Source organism: Microplitis mediator, chromosome 2 (assembly GCF_029852145.1).
Source record: "Microplitis mediator isolate UGA2020A chromosome 2, iyMicMedi2.1, whole genome shotgun sequence".
Taxonomy (NCBI): domain Eukaryota; kingdom Metazoa; phylum Arthropoda; class Insecta; order Hymenoptera; family Braconidae; genus Microplitis; species Microplitis mediator.
This window is the reverse complement of record NC_079970.1, coordinates 3,507,166-3,522,114: the sequence shown is the minus strand read 5'-3', so window position 1 is coordinate 3,522,114 and position 14,949 is coordinate 3,507,166. Positions and strand designations below refer to the sequence as shown.

General features: G+C 36.4%; 1 protein-coding gene across 2 annotated transcripts in view; it reads right to left on the bottom strand.

The window, feature by feature from the left end:
• Positions 1–208: 208 nt before the first annotated feature.
• Positions 209–14,949, bottom strand: part of LOC130663803 (MATH and LRR domain-containing protein PFE0570w-like) — a 42,627-nt gene continuing 27,886 nt past the window's right edge. For both annotated transcript variants that reach the window (XM_057463272.1, XM_057463273.1), the window contains 3 exons: positions 6,433–14,586; positions 5,016–5,596; positions 209–4,733 (listed from right to left, as the gene is read on the bottom strand). In XM_057463272.1, coding sequence (XP_057319255.1) covers positions 1,580–4,733; positions 5,016–5,596; positions 6,433–14,586 — 11,889 coding nt within the window. In that variant the 3' untranslated portion in view covers positions 209–1,579. The remainder of the gene's footprint in view (positions 4,734–5,015; positions 5,597–6,432; positions 14,587–14,949) is intronic.

Sequence of the window (14,949 nt, the reverse complement as noted above, 5' to 3'; positions counted from 1 at the left end):
ATATGGGTCTTGGGCAAGATCAAAAAGACACTAACGTCTATCGAACTTGAGACCAGACTTGTTCAAGCCCTAAACAAGATTTTTATATGAGGTAGGGCTTTGCAACGCGTCTATACCTGAAATAAATGAGGAAACAAGCTCCGTAAAACGGAGGTGGACTTCGATCCCGATATATTAATTAATTTGTATACTTTATATATATTCTTATTAATCTTTATTTTTTTCACAATGCTTATATTACAAAACATACTTGACACATTCAAAATACATTATATTTACATTGAATGTTATGTTTTTTATTTTTTTATTATTATTATTTTGTGCCAACATTTTTCAAACTTTACAGACAAATAATAATTAATGTAATCCACATTGATATCAACCTATTGTCTACTTATTATTAATTTTACATAAAACTTATAGCTAATTTTAATAACTACAATTATCAATTATAATTTATATTTTTTTTAGGCTCTCGACGTAAATGTGATTATGGCAGTAGATTTACAATATAATTTTATTTAAACAGCACTCGTATCTTGAAAAATCTTCATAAAGATTTTTTTCTTCAATATATATATATATTTATCTCCATATATATTTATTTATATGTGCAGTTCTTTAATTTTAATTTCAATAAATAATTGAAATCTAACTTTACAAAAAAAGTTGTGACTCTCGTCGAGATTAATCATCATAAGCTTCTCTATTCAAATTACCTCATAATTATAATAATTATCATTACTATGCTATCTTATAAATTATAAAAATCACTACAATGAGATCCTAAAACAAAAAAATTTCGTCACAAAGCAACCGGACATTCAAGCATTAATTTTTACTATCAATAAAAAAATCAAATCAACGCCGCTCTAATTTGTTTGTAAATTTACCGCGCAAATTCAAATTTCAAAAAAAAAATAAAAAGTATAAACTCCTGATTGATCGTAATCACAAATAAGCCAACAACAAAATTCTAATTGGACCCATTCAAATTTTTTTCAATGCATTGTCCATTAGAGAACTCAAATTACTCTTACTAATTAAAGTGGAAAAATTCAGTGGCCAATGAAAAATTTTCATTGTCAATAAAATAATGTAACTAATTATCGATACTCAATACACTCATACTTATCTATTATTTATAAAGTTATTTTTTAGCTCAAGCTTATAATTATTAATATATATATACTTATATATACTTATATTAAAACGCGAGGAAACAATATAAATAATTACTTATTTAAATAAAATCACGACGCAAAGCAGGAAAAAATCTCGGTCATGAGTATACACTTGTTTGCTTACAATTTTTTTTAAGTTTTTCATAAGCGTTTCCTGGCAGTTTATTGTTAAATTACACTTGCTGAATATTTTAAATAACCAGTCTCAAATTTATCATAATTATATTATCATGTAATCGCTGTACAGGACCAAAAAAACTAATTATGTAAAGTTAATTAACGATAAGATGAACCTACAGATTTAAATAATTATGCTGACCAGTATTACGAGTTAATTAATAAATGAAAATCAATTATTCTAATAATTAATAATTAACCTAATCGTGAAACACGTATCAAGACGTACTATTTCTATGTTTTTTATTTTTACTTTTTCCATTACAGTCATCCTCGCTCCTGCGTCGCTTTTCTTTGAGCTTCTTCTCCATGGCCAGCATCGTTATCATTTTTTTGTGGGAGTCCCCGACGATCCATCCGTGCTGTTCCTGCCGGTCGTCTTCTTCCTCGACGGTCTTTGAGGGCTGGATGAACTCCTCGTCGTCGTCGCTGGAACTCGACCAGTAGTAAAGTTGGTTCGCGGCGGCCCTTTTTCGCCGCCCGATAGCGACACCTACGCCCTCCTCGACTTTGTTCCAGGACTTGGTGGTCCTGAGCTCTTCGTCGTCGGTACCGCTGCCATTGGCACGGGAATTTTCATGGGTGCTTTTGTTATTTCGCTTGTTTGCTGATTTCCTATTTGTCCTGACACCCGATTTCTTACCACTACCAGTATTATTATTATTACTATTGCTACTGCTATTACCATTACTATTATTAGAATTAGAATTTGTGTTTGATGAATTTCTCGACTGTGATTCCTTTTTACCAGCGCTAATATTATTTTTATTTTTCTTAACCTCAGTACTTTTCTCACATTTATTTTCTGTATCACTACTGAATTTATCTTTGTCTTTATTACTTTTAAAATCACCAGAAATCTTCTTGCTCACTCGGTGCTTCCTCTTGGCGCTATCGCCCTCACTGATAACGTCCTTAGATAAATTTTTTTTGCCCCCGGTGTCCTTATTAACAACAGGAGCAGCAACGGCAACAGCATTAGCGTCAACATCAGCAGCAATATCGATACCAACATCTAGCTCCTTATTACTGGCGTCTCGCTTTAATTCAAGCTCACGTAAAATTTCCTCTTCAATGGCTTTCTGCTCTTTAGCAATCATCTGCTCGTGCTTCTTCTCAATGTAACGCTCCTTCTTTTTCTCCTTGGACTCGCGCTTTTGTCGCCGTGACTTGTCGCACCCGTTATCTATTTTATCATTGGCCCCGCGCTTCCCCGTCTCTTTGAAATAGTATTCCTCGTCGGAGCTGCTTATTTCAGCCAACAGACCTTGTTTACCAATAGCACACTTTCGTTGTCGACGCGTCGATTGGAATTCCATATTGATCGACAGAGCCGCACGTTCTTCCTCCTCTTCTTCTTGTTTTTTTAATTTTTTCAACTGCTCTTCTTTACGCTTCTTTGATTCTTGAACTTTTCGACTCAGAAAAACGTGGAGCGGTAGATTGTCCGATGGTTTTTCCTCTGGCTTTTCATTAGTCGATAGTTTTTCCGGTAAATCGTCCGCCAAATCATCATTATCGTCATCGTAATCATCATTAGCAATCGACAATTTACTTTCAACTTCTTCATAATTTATTTTTTCCTGGGGTGAAGCTGATCTAGATTTTGATTTTGATTTCGATTTAGATCTAGATCTACGTCCGACAGCAGATCCATCAAATATTTTTTCAACATTATCAGTGCTGTCTAATAAAGCCAGAGCTTTTTCTAATGGAATCGATTCATCATTATCAGTATCAGTGTTGTCTAATAAATCCAAGGCTTTGTCTAATGGAATAAATTCATTCTTTTCTTTATTATTATCATCATCATAATTATCTTTTTCAATCTCTGTATTTTTATCATCATCGTTGCCGCTGTCGTCCGAGTCTGAAGCAATAACGGAGCTGTCTTCGCGGTACAAATCATCCAATTCGAAGGCTGCTTCTGAACGATTGTCTGTTTCATCATCATCCTCAGCATTATCATTGTCATTATCGTTATCATTGTTGGCGTGATAAATATAATTATCATTGCCATTGACACTAACGTCGTCGTGCTCGCTCTCCTTGCGCTCGTCAATAATCAAGGGTCGATCAGACATATCAGACTCGGACACATTCTTTTTATTATCGAACTCATGTCTGCTTTCCTCTCGCGAGTGAGCGCCGCTGATCCAATCAACGTCCGCTTCTTCATTAGACTTATTAAACTCCCCATCGGCTTTCGGACTGATCCCCCCGTCGGCCATTTCCCCGATCGGTCCATCAGACGTTCTGCTATCTCGGAACAAATTTTTAAGCTCATCTCTATCCTCGTACTCGCTGTCAGAAGAGCTTGATAGTTCGGCGAACAAATTCTGCTTGCCTTTAGAGCACGTTCTCTGGCTCTTAGATATGCCAACCCCAATGCCATCGGCCTTTATCGCGGTCACAAATTCATCAGAGCTGTCATCCTCATACCAGGCATTACGCGACCGTTTCTTTGAATTTTTACTTCGTTTTTTGGACTTGTGTTTTGCGGTTGACTCGCCCGTACGTTTTGATCTTTTACGTTCTACAAAACTGTCCATGGGTCCGGTGATTGATTGCTGCTGCTGCTGCTGCTGCCTTTCTTCAAGATTAAAAGACTTCAACGCCCCCTTTGTTTTGGGTATCGACGATTCCATTTCTTTAAATTTACGCTCGATCATACTCTCAAGTCTTTTGTCCATCGAGTCCGCGGGTTTATCAGCGTCCAGTGATTTAGTAATTGTCTTGGACACCAAATCTCCTACATTAATTTCTTTTGTTTTAATGCAATTAACTTCGTAAGCTTTTTCAGTCCTGCTTCTGTAGAGCGAGAGCGTTGAATTGAATCCTGACTCCGCTTGACTTTCCTCGTCGTCGAACTCGTAAACGTCTTTGACTTTGTTCTGTACATCGACTCGCTTTTTATCACCGCGTCGTTTCTTGCGCTCCTGCATGCCGATGCCAAAGGGACTTTTACGTATCAATGGGTGGTGGTACTCATCATCTTGACGTTTTATTTTTTTATTTTTATTATTGTGCTGCTTTAATCCAAATGAATCGCTCTGGAAATTCAGTGAGCTGAATTTTTCCTGCTGCTGCTGATGATGATAGTGATGATGATGATGATGATGGTGGTGTTTTCTGTCGTTGAGTTCATTTTTACGTTCAAAAAGTTCTTTAATTGGATTCCTCAGAGGTTTCTTTGGTTGATCTTTATCAGCTTTATCATTACTTTGTAAACTTGTCCAATCGTTATCATTAGAGGGTGAAAAACTTTTTATCTTTGATAATTTTTCTCGGTTTATTTTAACTTCTGATATTGTTGATGTTGGTACTTGCGCGCATGCTAATTCTGCCAATACGTTCATCGGAGTTGAGCCACTGAAAATTTATAATTAAATAATTATTATTTTTATATTGTCTATTATATATATATAAAGACCCGCTATCTTTTAAATAAATTTCCATATAAACTTTTATTTAAAAAAAAATTTTTTTTCCCTCAGCAAGAATTAAAAAAAAATATCTTAAACTTTACATCATTCTTCATACTTTTCTTTAGTTAAGAAAAAAAATCACATCCTCTTAATTAGTTTTCAAGAAAAGGATAAAATATTTATGAATAATTTAAAAGACAGCGGAGTTTTTTAAAAATGAACTTACTTGTGATCATGCTTGCCATTATTATGAAGTATATTAGACAATGCTTTGTCTAATAAGCCATCAAAATTAGATTCTATTTTATTTTTAATAGCCATCGATTCCCCAGAAACAGATTTAGTCTCTTTACCTCTATCATAACCATCAGCATCATCATTGACGGCAATAAACGCCTCGGAATTATTAGAATTGTCGTAACTTTTGTCTCTGCGATGACTGTGCCGATGGTGGTGATTGCGGTGATGATGATGATGATGGTGATGACGACGATCATCGTTATTGTTGTAATTATAATTGGTATTGGTAATGGGATGAGTATTAGTACTGATATTAGTATCGTTTTTATGAGCAAATGTAGTGGCAATTAAATTTTCACTTTCGCGCATACGCTGCTGTATTTTGTCCCTCAGTTTGTTGTTGTGCTCGAAAGCGACGTCCAAGCTGTCTTCATAACTAAGATTTTCCGGTCGTACAAAGTCTGTCTGAACTTCAGAAACTGGGCTGAGTCTCTCGCTGCTTCGCAAACTTCTATTACGTTTCTGGTAGTCGTTTTCGCGGTTGTTGTACATTTCCTCGCCAAGTAACTGCCAAAAAAAATTATATTAATTATTTAATCGGTAGACTCAAGTAATTAAACGACAATTGTTGTGTTGATTTAATTTTAAGTGGCAATTTTTTAAAAAAATACTACAGTATTTTAAAAAAAGATTCTAGTTTACAAGCCAGTGTTTGTTTTTAAATTTCATTTTCCATTAGTAAAATTATAAATATTTAAATTTAAATTAATAATTCAAATCGTCGGGTGCAGATTAGAATCTTCTAAGAGCAAACCAATAAAGCGTGTGAGTAAAATTAATTAATCGTTCAGTAGCATGCATTAGTAATTTTGTTTCACTACAAAGTATTAATTTATTTATTTAGTTAAAAAAAAAAATAATTAATTAAAAATAAAAATGCGTACACTTGAATAACATAAACTTGTTTCTATTTTTTAATGGAAATTAACTACCTTTTGCATGCATACTGTGGGATATGTCAGTATTAAAGCTGGTCATTGTTCCTGGAAAAATTTTCACAGTAATATAATCACTATTTTATTTTTAATAAATACGAGGGTGTCAAAACATCAATTGACATCGGTAATAAAGTGCAATTTAAATAAAAATAAAATAAATATATATATATAAATATATATGTTAATAAAATAAATAACGACCCTACATGATACCAAATAATTAAAGCGCAATACCCATGCACATGTCCCATAATTATCTTTATTAATATTATGGTTTTATTTAATGCAGCAATTGCGAAACAATTATACGTTTATTTATTTGTATATACATAGATGTCTAGAGTTAACGTGCAAGAATGATTGGTTGTTATCTACATAATAAACTAGATAAATAAAAGTACGAACCTGATTAACGGATTCAAGAAGACTTCCCAGACTGTTTTGGCTCTCGACGTCCTTCCAGTGAGCACGATTTCTGTTATCCTGATGCTCATCTTTGCTGTAATTATCCGTATGATCCAATTTAATTTTTTTCGCCCCTCTCAATTCGTTTTCAGTGGTAGCTTTCAATCTAGAGCAGCACTCGACAAATAATTCCTCATCAAAATTCAAAACTTTTCCCTCTCGTGATGATTTTTTAGTGAGCTCTTGAGTCTCCTGAGGCGGAACATCCAACGCGTTGTCTTCAATAGCGTCCGTCGGGGCAATAGTGACCACACCCGATCTGCTCTCCTCATTCGACGAGCGTATTATTATTTTTTCCCCGGAAAATTCGCTCGAACACCGTCTAGTTATTTTTATACTTTCATCATCCTCATTGTCATCATCTTCATTGTCTTCATTATTATCTTTACTAATTGTTGTTTCACTGTCTCGCGAGCTGTCGGGTAAATTACTCGCATAAGAAGGCGATAAACGACCGCAGACAATATCGTCTTCTTCTTCTTCGTTCTCATCGTCATTATTGTCATTGTCATTGTCATAGTTGTTATCATTATCATTGTCAATATCAGTGGGAGCTTCGATATCATTTTCCGAGTCACGTGTCGTAAGTGACACCATATCTGGCGTTGAAGAACGTTCGCGCGGGCAACTGGGCACTCGCGTATGAATCGATTCCAATGAATTTGTGTCATTAAATAAAAATTCATCAGCTTTATTTATTTTATCATCATCTAAATCCTTCAGACAGTTATCCTGGTTATTAATTGACATTAATTCATCATCATTTTTATCATCAGCTTTATCATTATTTGCTAATATTTTATTTATAAATTCATCTTTACTCTTATTATTTAATTTATCACATGACTTTACTGATTCTTCGATAAAATCATAAACATTTTCATTTTTTTCTTTATCCTTTGAATTTTTAACTAAATTTGAATGCTTACTGATTTCATACGCCAGTTCGTAAGGTATTGATTCTTCTTCAAATGCTCGTGAGATTCTTTCTTCCGCCCGTTTTTTACTCTGCCGACATCGTGAATTCGTAAATTCATTGTGCTCAGACATTAACGACGATGACTTTCCCTCCAATGATCCAGTAACTGATTGATCGATTTTTTTATTCTGCGTTGCATTTTTTGTTTTTCCAGATTTTTCCAATTTATTATTTTTCTTGTCATTATTCCAATTACGCCAATTATTTGTCCGGTCGTCATGCGAATCGCTGTCTGACTTTGACACCCAGTCATCGAGTACTTCTTTAACTTTATCAGCCTTCTCCCCAGCAGTCAACACCCGTCCAAACACACTCTTAACAATTTTACTTTTATTTTGCCCCGCGGTATCTTTTTTATCGTTATCATATTCGCTATCACTGCTGCTGTTATTACTGCCCTCTGTAAACTTATTTTTTTTATTTCCCCGATTCTTCTTGACTCGCGACTTGGACACCTTAATATTCAAATCAAAACTGTTGTCTTTAACATTATCATCAACAAAATTTTTATTAATTCCAACAATTAAACTCTTTTCCTTTTCCTTCTCCTTCTCCTTTTCCTTCTTCTTCTTTTTAGTCACGTCCTCGCTTTTAGTTTCGATATCACAAGATAAATTTTTATCACCTTCATTGTCCTCGTACTCTCCACCTAAATTTGATTGCTCGGCGCTCAATAATTTTTGTATGTCACGAGATACACTTTTCCTTGAATCTTCATCGCTATCGAATTCAATCAGACTTGAATTTTTATTGTTTTTTATAAATTCGTTGCTCTTTAATTTTTCAGTTATATTTGAAAAGTCTAAGCTCAGTTTCGAATCACTCGTCAACAACTGCGATGACGTCAATACCGTTGATGACAACAGACTAATTTTATCAAGCGTCACTAATTGATCGGTATTATTTTTGGGTGGCAGTAAATTAGTCGAAACATCATCGTCATATTTATTATTAATTACCTGTTTATGCTCCCGTTTATCTACTAAATTATTAACCTCGCTATTAAATGAGGCATTTACATCAGTATCTTTATCAGAGTGTACTTGAGTTATTATTTTATCAGCCAAAGGCGGTGAGTCTAAATCCAAATGCTCGTCAGCGAGATTTATTTTACGCTGGACTTCCGAAAGAGAGTCTGCGGTTTGTTTCAATGGCGTTGAAGTGCCATCGGGTAGTGGACTTATTTGATCTGTTAATACGTACTCATCATGAGTCATGTTCTCAGTTATTTTAGAAATCTCTTCATCAAGTAGCTCGTCCTCAAGATCTGATGTTTGTAGCGGAGGATTTAAACTACCAGCTTTAATACTAGTATCTTCGGTATTACTCTGCGGCAAATCTGGTTGCGCCACTTCATTCAGAGGTTCCTCGGGCAGTGTTTCTTTAAACTCATCATCTTTTTTATCTCTGTCATCAGCAGAGCTATAAGTTTTTTCAGTATCGTCTTTATCTTTATTCTCCTGCGTAATTGAAGCCGAAGTTAAAGCCTGTGAAGCGTCAGCTTCTGAATTTCCGGTAACTGTTTCGCAGCGATCGATAGACGACACAGTGGCGTCATCATGGGACATTGATTCCTCTTGCTGCTGTTGATTCTGCTGCTGATTAATACCATTCTCCTGATCAATACCGGCAATTTTGCTCACTTGTATCAGATGCGATTGGGACAAATTATGTTTTTTCAGGGAACTCTTGCGCGTGAAACTAGTCGTGCAAACTTCGCAGAAAAATTTAGCAGCTTCCTTTGTGAATTTTTTCTTCTTCTCAACAATAAGAATTTCCCCAGATTTAGTATGGACGACAGCAAAATTACCCGACGCACGTTTTTTCAAACTCGAACTATCTTCGACTTGATTTTCTGGGTTCTCTAGTCCCGATTCATTTGCTGCTACTACTCCTACTTTTGCTTCTGCTTCTGCTTCTGCTCCTGCTGCTGCTCCTTCTCCGACGACCTCTGCAGCCGCTGGTTGAAGCTCAAGAGTCTCATCAGTCCCAGATACTATTTTTTTATCAACTTTAACTAGTTCAATATTTTCCGTCGGCTTATTTTCTATACCAGTCTCCATTTTATCGGATTCTTTACTCACTTCCTCTAAACTATGGTCATTAACCTGAGAAATTTTGACAGCCGCAGCTACGGACTCCGAGTCGCTGTCTAAGTCATCACCAAAATCAAGTAAATCTTCAATTAAAAACACATTCTCTTTAGCTTTCCTCTTCAAAGTTTTACGTCGTTCAATTAACGTGTCATTTGAATTATCGGCGTCATTAGACTGTTTAGTATCCTTGGCTGCGGGAATTTGAAAAGTAACATCAGCGTCACTGGGTTTGCGCTTGGGTCTTCGGCCGCGCGGTCGCGGTTCGGAAATTAACTTTTCCTTGCCGTCATTCTGATTACTATCAGCCCCAGATGAAACATCTCGTCGTTCTTTTGATTTTTTACGCAGATTCGCAGCAACTGTTTTGTCTTCCACTGAATGGTCATTTAGTGATTTCTTTTTTGAGCCCCGGGTCTTTGTTTGCTGAACCTGAACCTGAATCTGATCCTCAGGAGTTTTTAATGACTCATCTACTGGTTCGGTCTCTTTCGTCAGCTCCGTAACCATGTTATTAATATCTCCAATTGATTTATCTTCCGGCAACTGCAAATGTTCGTTTGCCAATGACCTTTTTTTGCCGCGTCGCTTTTTTGATTTTATTGGCTTCTCATCTATTTTAAACTCTTCCGCTTTACTAACATATAAAATAGTTTGATCAATGCTTAATGAAATATCGTTTGAACTTTCCACATTATCAGAGTTATTAATATTACAAGAAGAACTCGAAGTTGAAATGGAAGTTGAAGTTATTTCAGTAATCGACGCGGTATTTAAATTTGAAACCGAATCTTTGGGCGCAACTTGTTCATTTAAATTAAATTTATCACTCGCAATAAATTCTTTGGATTTAGTTTTACGTTTAGGACTTGGCTTTACCGGTAAATCACCGAAAACTTTGACGCTGTCAATAATTATTTTATCATCGAGCTTTTCTATCTTCTGAGCTTGTAAATTATTTATATCACAACCCGCTTTAATATTCTCAACCTCACCCAATATTTTGTCATCTTTGTCTTCATCACAGAGCTTAGTCTTTTTATTTGCATAGAGAACATCAGTTTTTCCATCACTTTTATCCCCCGTACTGAGAACTTTACCCTCTTTGTAGTCATTATCATCACCCTTTATTTTCGAGTCGATATTTTTTCTCTTACCCGGGCGTATTCCCTCGTTTATTTCATTAGCAACCTCCGAGGATGATTCGCGCTTGGCATTATTTATCAACTTCATAATATCGGCTAAGCACAAATCCTCCTCAATACGATTGCACTCTATTTCATCTTCTTCAACAGACTTGCGTTTGTTTTTAGTCTCGACAATTTCCAACGACCGCTTTTTTTTATTTACCTCGCAAGTACCAATTATCACTTTATCATTAGACTTTAAAGTATCATTACACTGTGTATCATTACTTGTAATTGATTCTAAAAGATTAGCATTTAAAGATTCCTGAGTAGGTAAACTTTCGCGAATAATTAAAGTATCCTCTGTCTTATCTTTCTCTAGCTCTTGCTCTAGCACTAACGGGATCTCTTGTTCCTTATTCTTGTTCTCTAGCTCCCTTTCCATAAACTCAGCTTCTTTATTACCGTTTTCCGTATCAATAAAACTTTTATCATCACTGCTTGCAGATTTTCCACCTCCACATCCTTCAGCTTCATCTTTTTTACCCGCTAATTTAACAGCCGCGGTACTTGTGTCAGTGTTTGTTGTTGTACTTGTGGTTGTCGCTTCAAGAGTCGGGCCAACTTCGTCTAAAATAATGCTGAGCTCATCAACCGCATGATCAAGCAATGAACCAACTTCGCCCTCCAGCAACGCGTCTTTTTGCTTGGCTATTTTCGATACTATTTTTTCTAAAAAGGAACCTTTGCCTCTGGGTTTACGTCTTGAGAGATCCAGAATAATGTCATTGGTTGGTTCGGCATTAGCAGTTGCTGGTACCGGAACTGGTGTCGATACTGGGGCTGCTGTTAATGCTGGAGATGTACTCGATTTGCAAATCGCATTATCAGCTTGACTCAACTCGACTTGTGTATCAGCGACCCGCGGTTCGGAATTATCATCAGAAGTATTAACATCGCGCTGGATTTCTTGACTCGCTGTTTCATCTTTACCGTCATTAGCAACGCACTCAATCATATTACGGGCATCGTCAACAATATTTTCATTAGCTGCGCTATTAGACACTACTACTGCGTTAGCATTATCAGCGGTATTATTATTATCACCACCTAATTCCGTTCGATTATTTTGAACAGCCGGCGCACCATTACTGCCATTATTATGATTGTTATTACTATTAGAATTGGAATTAGTGTTAGTGTTAGTGTTGGTGTTACCATTGTTGTTATTATTAATGCCAGTATTCAGACTAATATTATTATCGATGGAGGTTTGCACCGTAAGTACAACACTCTGCTGAACTTCAACTGGAATATTAACGCCTTCAGTGAGAATTCCAATTACGTTATTTAACGTTCGCTTGACAACGCGATCACGTTTTGAACCCCGTGACTTTTTAGGCCGGGATACTTTGGGCTTTGATATGTTGACTGGCGTCTCCGAGGAATTTTCTTTCCCGCTGTCAATGTTAGAGTTACTCGACTCCTGCTGAAGATGCTCAAAACTTAAACTCACTAAATCAGCTGTCACAAGTTTCTTCTTCTCTTCACTCTCATTGTCTTCGTAGTCCTCGTCGTAGTCGTCGTCGTTCTTGCTATCATCAGCAGCGCTGGCACTGGCAGCAGCAGCATCAGCCTCCTTGGCTTCTTTATTTTTTTCCTGTTCTCGTTCTTCCGGTACTGCTCCTTCACCCTCATTGTCTGTCTCCTTGTCGCAATTATTAACGCTCTTCACTGGTACCATTGTCGTCGGTAAACCCGTTGCGGTAGACTCTAATGCTTTAATTGAACTAGCGTCGACGTCAATTGACGATTTTCTACGTCGTAAGCTTCTTCCGATTACCGATCCTACTTTCAATGAGTTATCGTCATTACTTGTAATCACTTCTGCTGATTTATTATCATCAACATCAGCTGCAGATATTTTTTCCGGTAAATGGATTATTTCTTTTATCTTATCAATCACTTCGCTGCTACTCTTCTTCTCACTTCGCGTAACTTTTTTACCAACACTCTTATCAATTTTATCACTCGTCTTATTAAGTAATTCAGCGGACTCTTGTTTATTAATCTCGTCGGTTTTATTCTGCCGGGTAATTATTTTGTTATTAACCCGAGTTGCATTAAAACGATTGAGGCCACGACGACGGCGACCGCGACCGCGACCACGACCGCTAAAAACTTTAACCGGCGGAGTGATACCTATCTGACTGAAAAGGTCATCCGTTGGACCCAGTAGTTTTTTAACTTCAAGCGGCACTTGCTGCAAATTAGAAAGCTCTTCTAATGATCCCGCTCGACGTTCCTGTCGTGCTTTACGTGACTCGACTTTGTTTATTTCATTTTTTTTATCGGAACCGACGAGCAAGGCCTTGGAGTTCTTCTTCATGTCACCGCTGGCAGACGACTCGTCTTCAGCAAACTTGGTGTCTTCCAAAGAACTATCCTGTCTCTTTACAAGTGAATCATCTTTGTCGTCAGTAGTAGCTGAGGAAACTCTTGGTGAAAGAGACTTCCCTTTTCTTACTCTACGATCCCGGCCTTGTTTCAAACTCGCGTCGTCTTTTTCTTCTACCGTTAATTCTACTTTCTCACTACTACTTTCATTATTATTACTATTACTATTACTATTACTATTACTATTACTATTATTATTATTATAATTATTATTATTATTATTACTACTGCCCGGACAACTATCAACACTTTTATTCATCTTTTTAGCGCCTATTTGTTTTTGTCTTCCTCTTGCTCCCGTTGATTTAACAGAATTATTATTATTATTAATTTTATTTTTATTACGCAACACATTATTATTTTTGGACATTGAATTCAATTTTTTAGCTCGGGAGTTACGAGAAGTTGAAGTGATTGGTGACAAAATAGGAAGATCGGACAATTTTTCGGCGGCTTCTGTCGCCTTGACAGTCGTCAGGCCGTCAGCCTCCAAGGTGGGCATTTTATCATCGGAAGACACTCTGGTGACTCTTTTCACCAGCTCTCCATTTTTAGAAAAATTTTTCTTCTTATCACTGTTACCTACAACTGTTTTAACACGGGATCGCGTAACAAGTGATGAACTAGAATCACTGTGTTGAATCCGAGGGCTGTTACTAGTTTCAGAAGTCACTGAAACACTCGAGGATCCCCGACGTAACGATGTACTTTGTTGAGGATCACGTTTAAATTTACCATCCTGACTACGTAATTGGGATTTAGCTTTAATCGATGCGTGCGATAAACTCGGATCTGCCGTTTTTCTTTTACGTAATTTAATAGTATCATTTTTTTGTGTCAATAAACTGTTGGCAGAAGCAGTAGTAGTTTTAATAGTTGATCTCTTTAATGTACCTTTAATCTTGTTTGTTTGATTAGCCGTCTGTACTTGTTGTTGTTGTTTTGTAATATTCGAGGAAGCGACAGTTGATTTAAAAGCTGCATTTGTACGTTTAAAATTAATTTTAACATTTTTCTTTTTACTAACAACCCTAACTCGCCCAGCAAATTCCCCAGATCGATTATTTAATTTCGCATTCTTGTCGACTTGAACGGCCGCGGATGTGCGACGTTGCGACTCGGGTGAACTTTCAAACTTTTCCGTCTCCTTTAATTCTTTAGATCCGCTAATGCTGGTGCCTCTACCGTTGCTACTCTCACCGTCATTATCATACTGTTGTTTATTATTATTTTCATTATTGTTATCAAGGTTATTGGTTACAGCATCTGTAGACTTGTAATTACTAATAACACTCTCTATTGCGGCAGTTATATTATCACCGCGACACCGCTTGCGTTGAAATAATTTAGCATTCTTCAGTAGCTTATTTCGCAAGACCGTTTTGCTGGATAGACGCGTGTTCGAAGTGTCCGCCGAGAGTTTTGATCTTGTCTGGACCTATAATTAAATTAATTCAAAATAAATAATGAGGAGAAAACTGAGGATAAGAATGAAGGGATAACAATACAATTTGAATAGAATTCATGGAATTGAATGAGCGGGTGATAATGGAACTTTTAAAGGTGACAATTTCAAATAGAAAAAAAAAAGGTGTAGGATTATTTGCCCTACTAAACATTCAAGTCAGGATATGTCTACATATGTACGTAAGCACGTTTAAACGGGGCTGTTCTGATCAATACTCGACTTATATTTACTCGCGCGTTGCGCAAGGCTGTTATCCTATCAATTTTAACTTGTTTATTTTTTTTTATCCAATAGAATAGTGAATTTTAATTAATCGGTAGATGCAAACAGAGG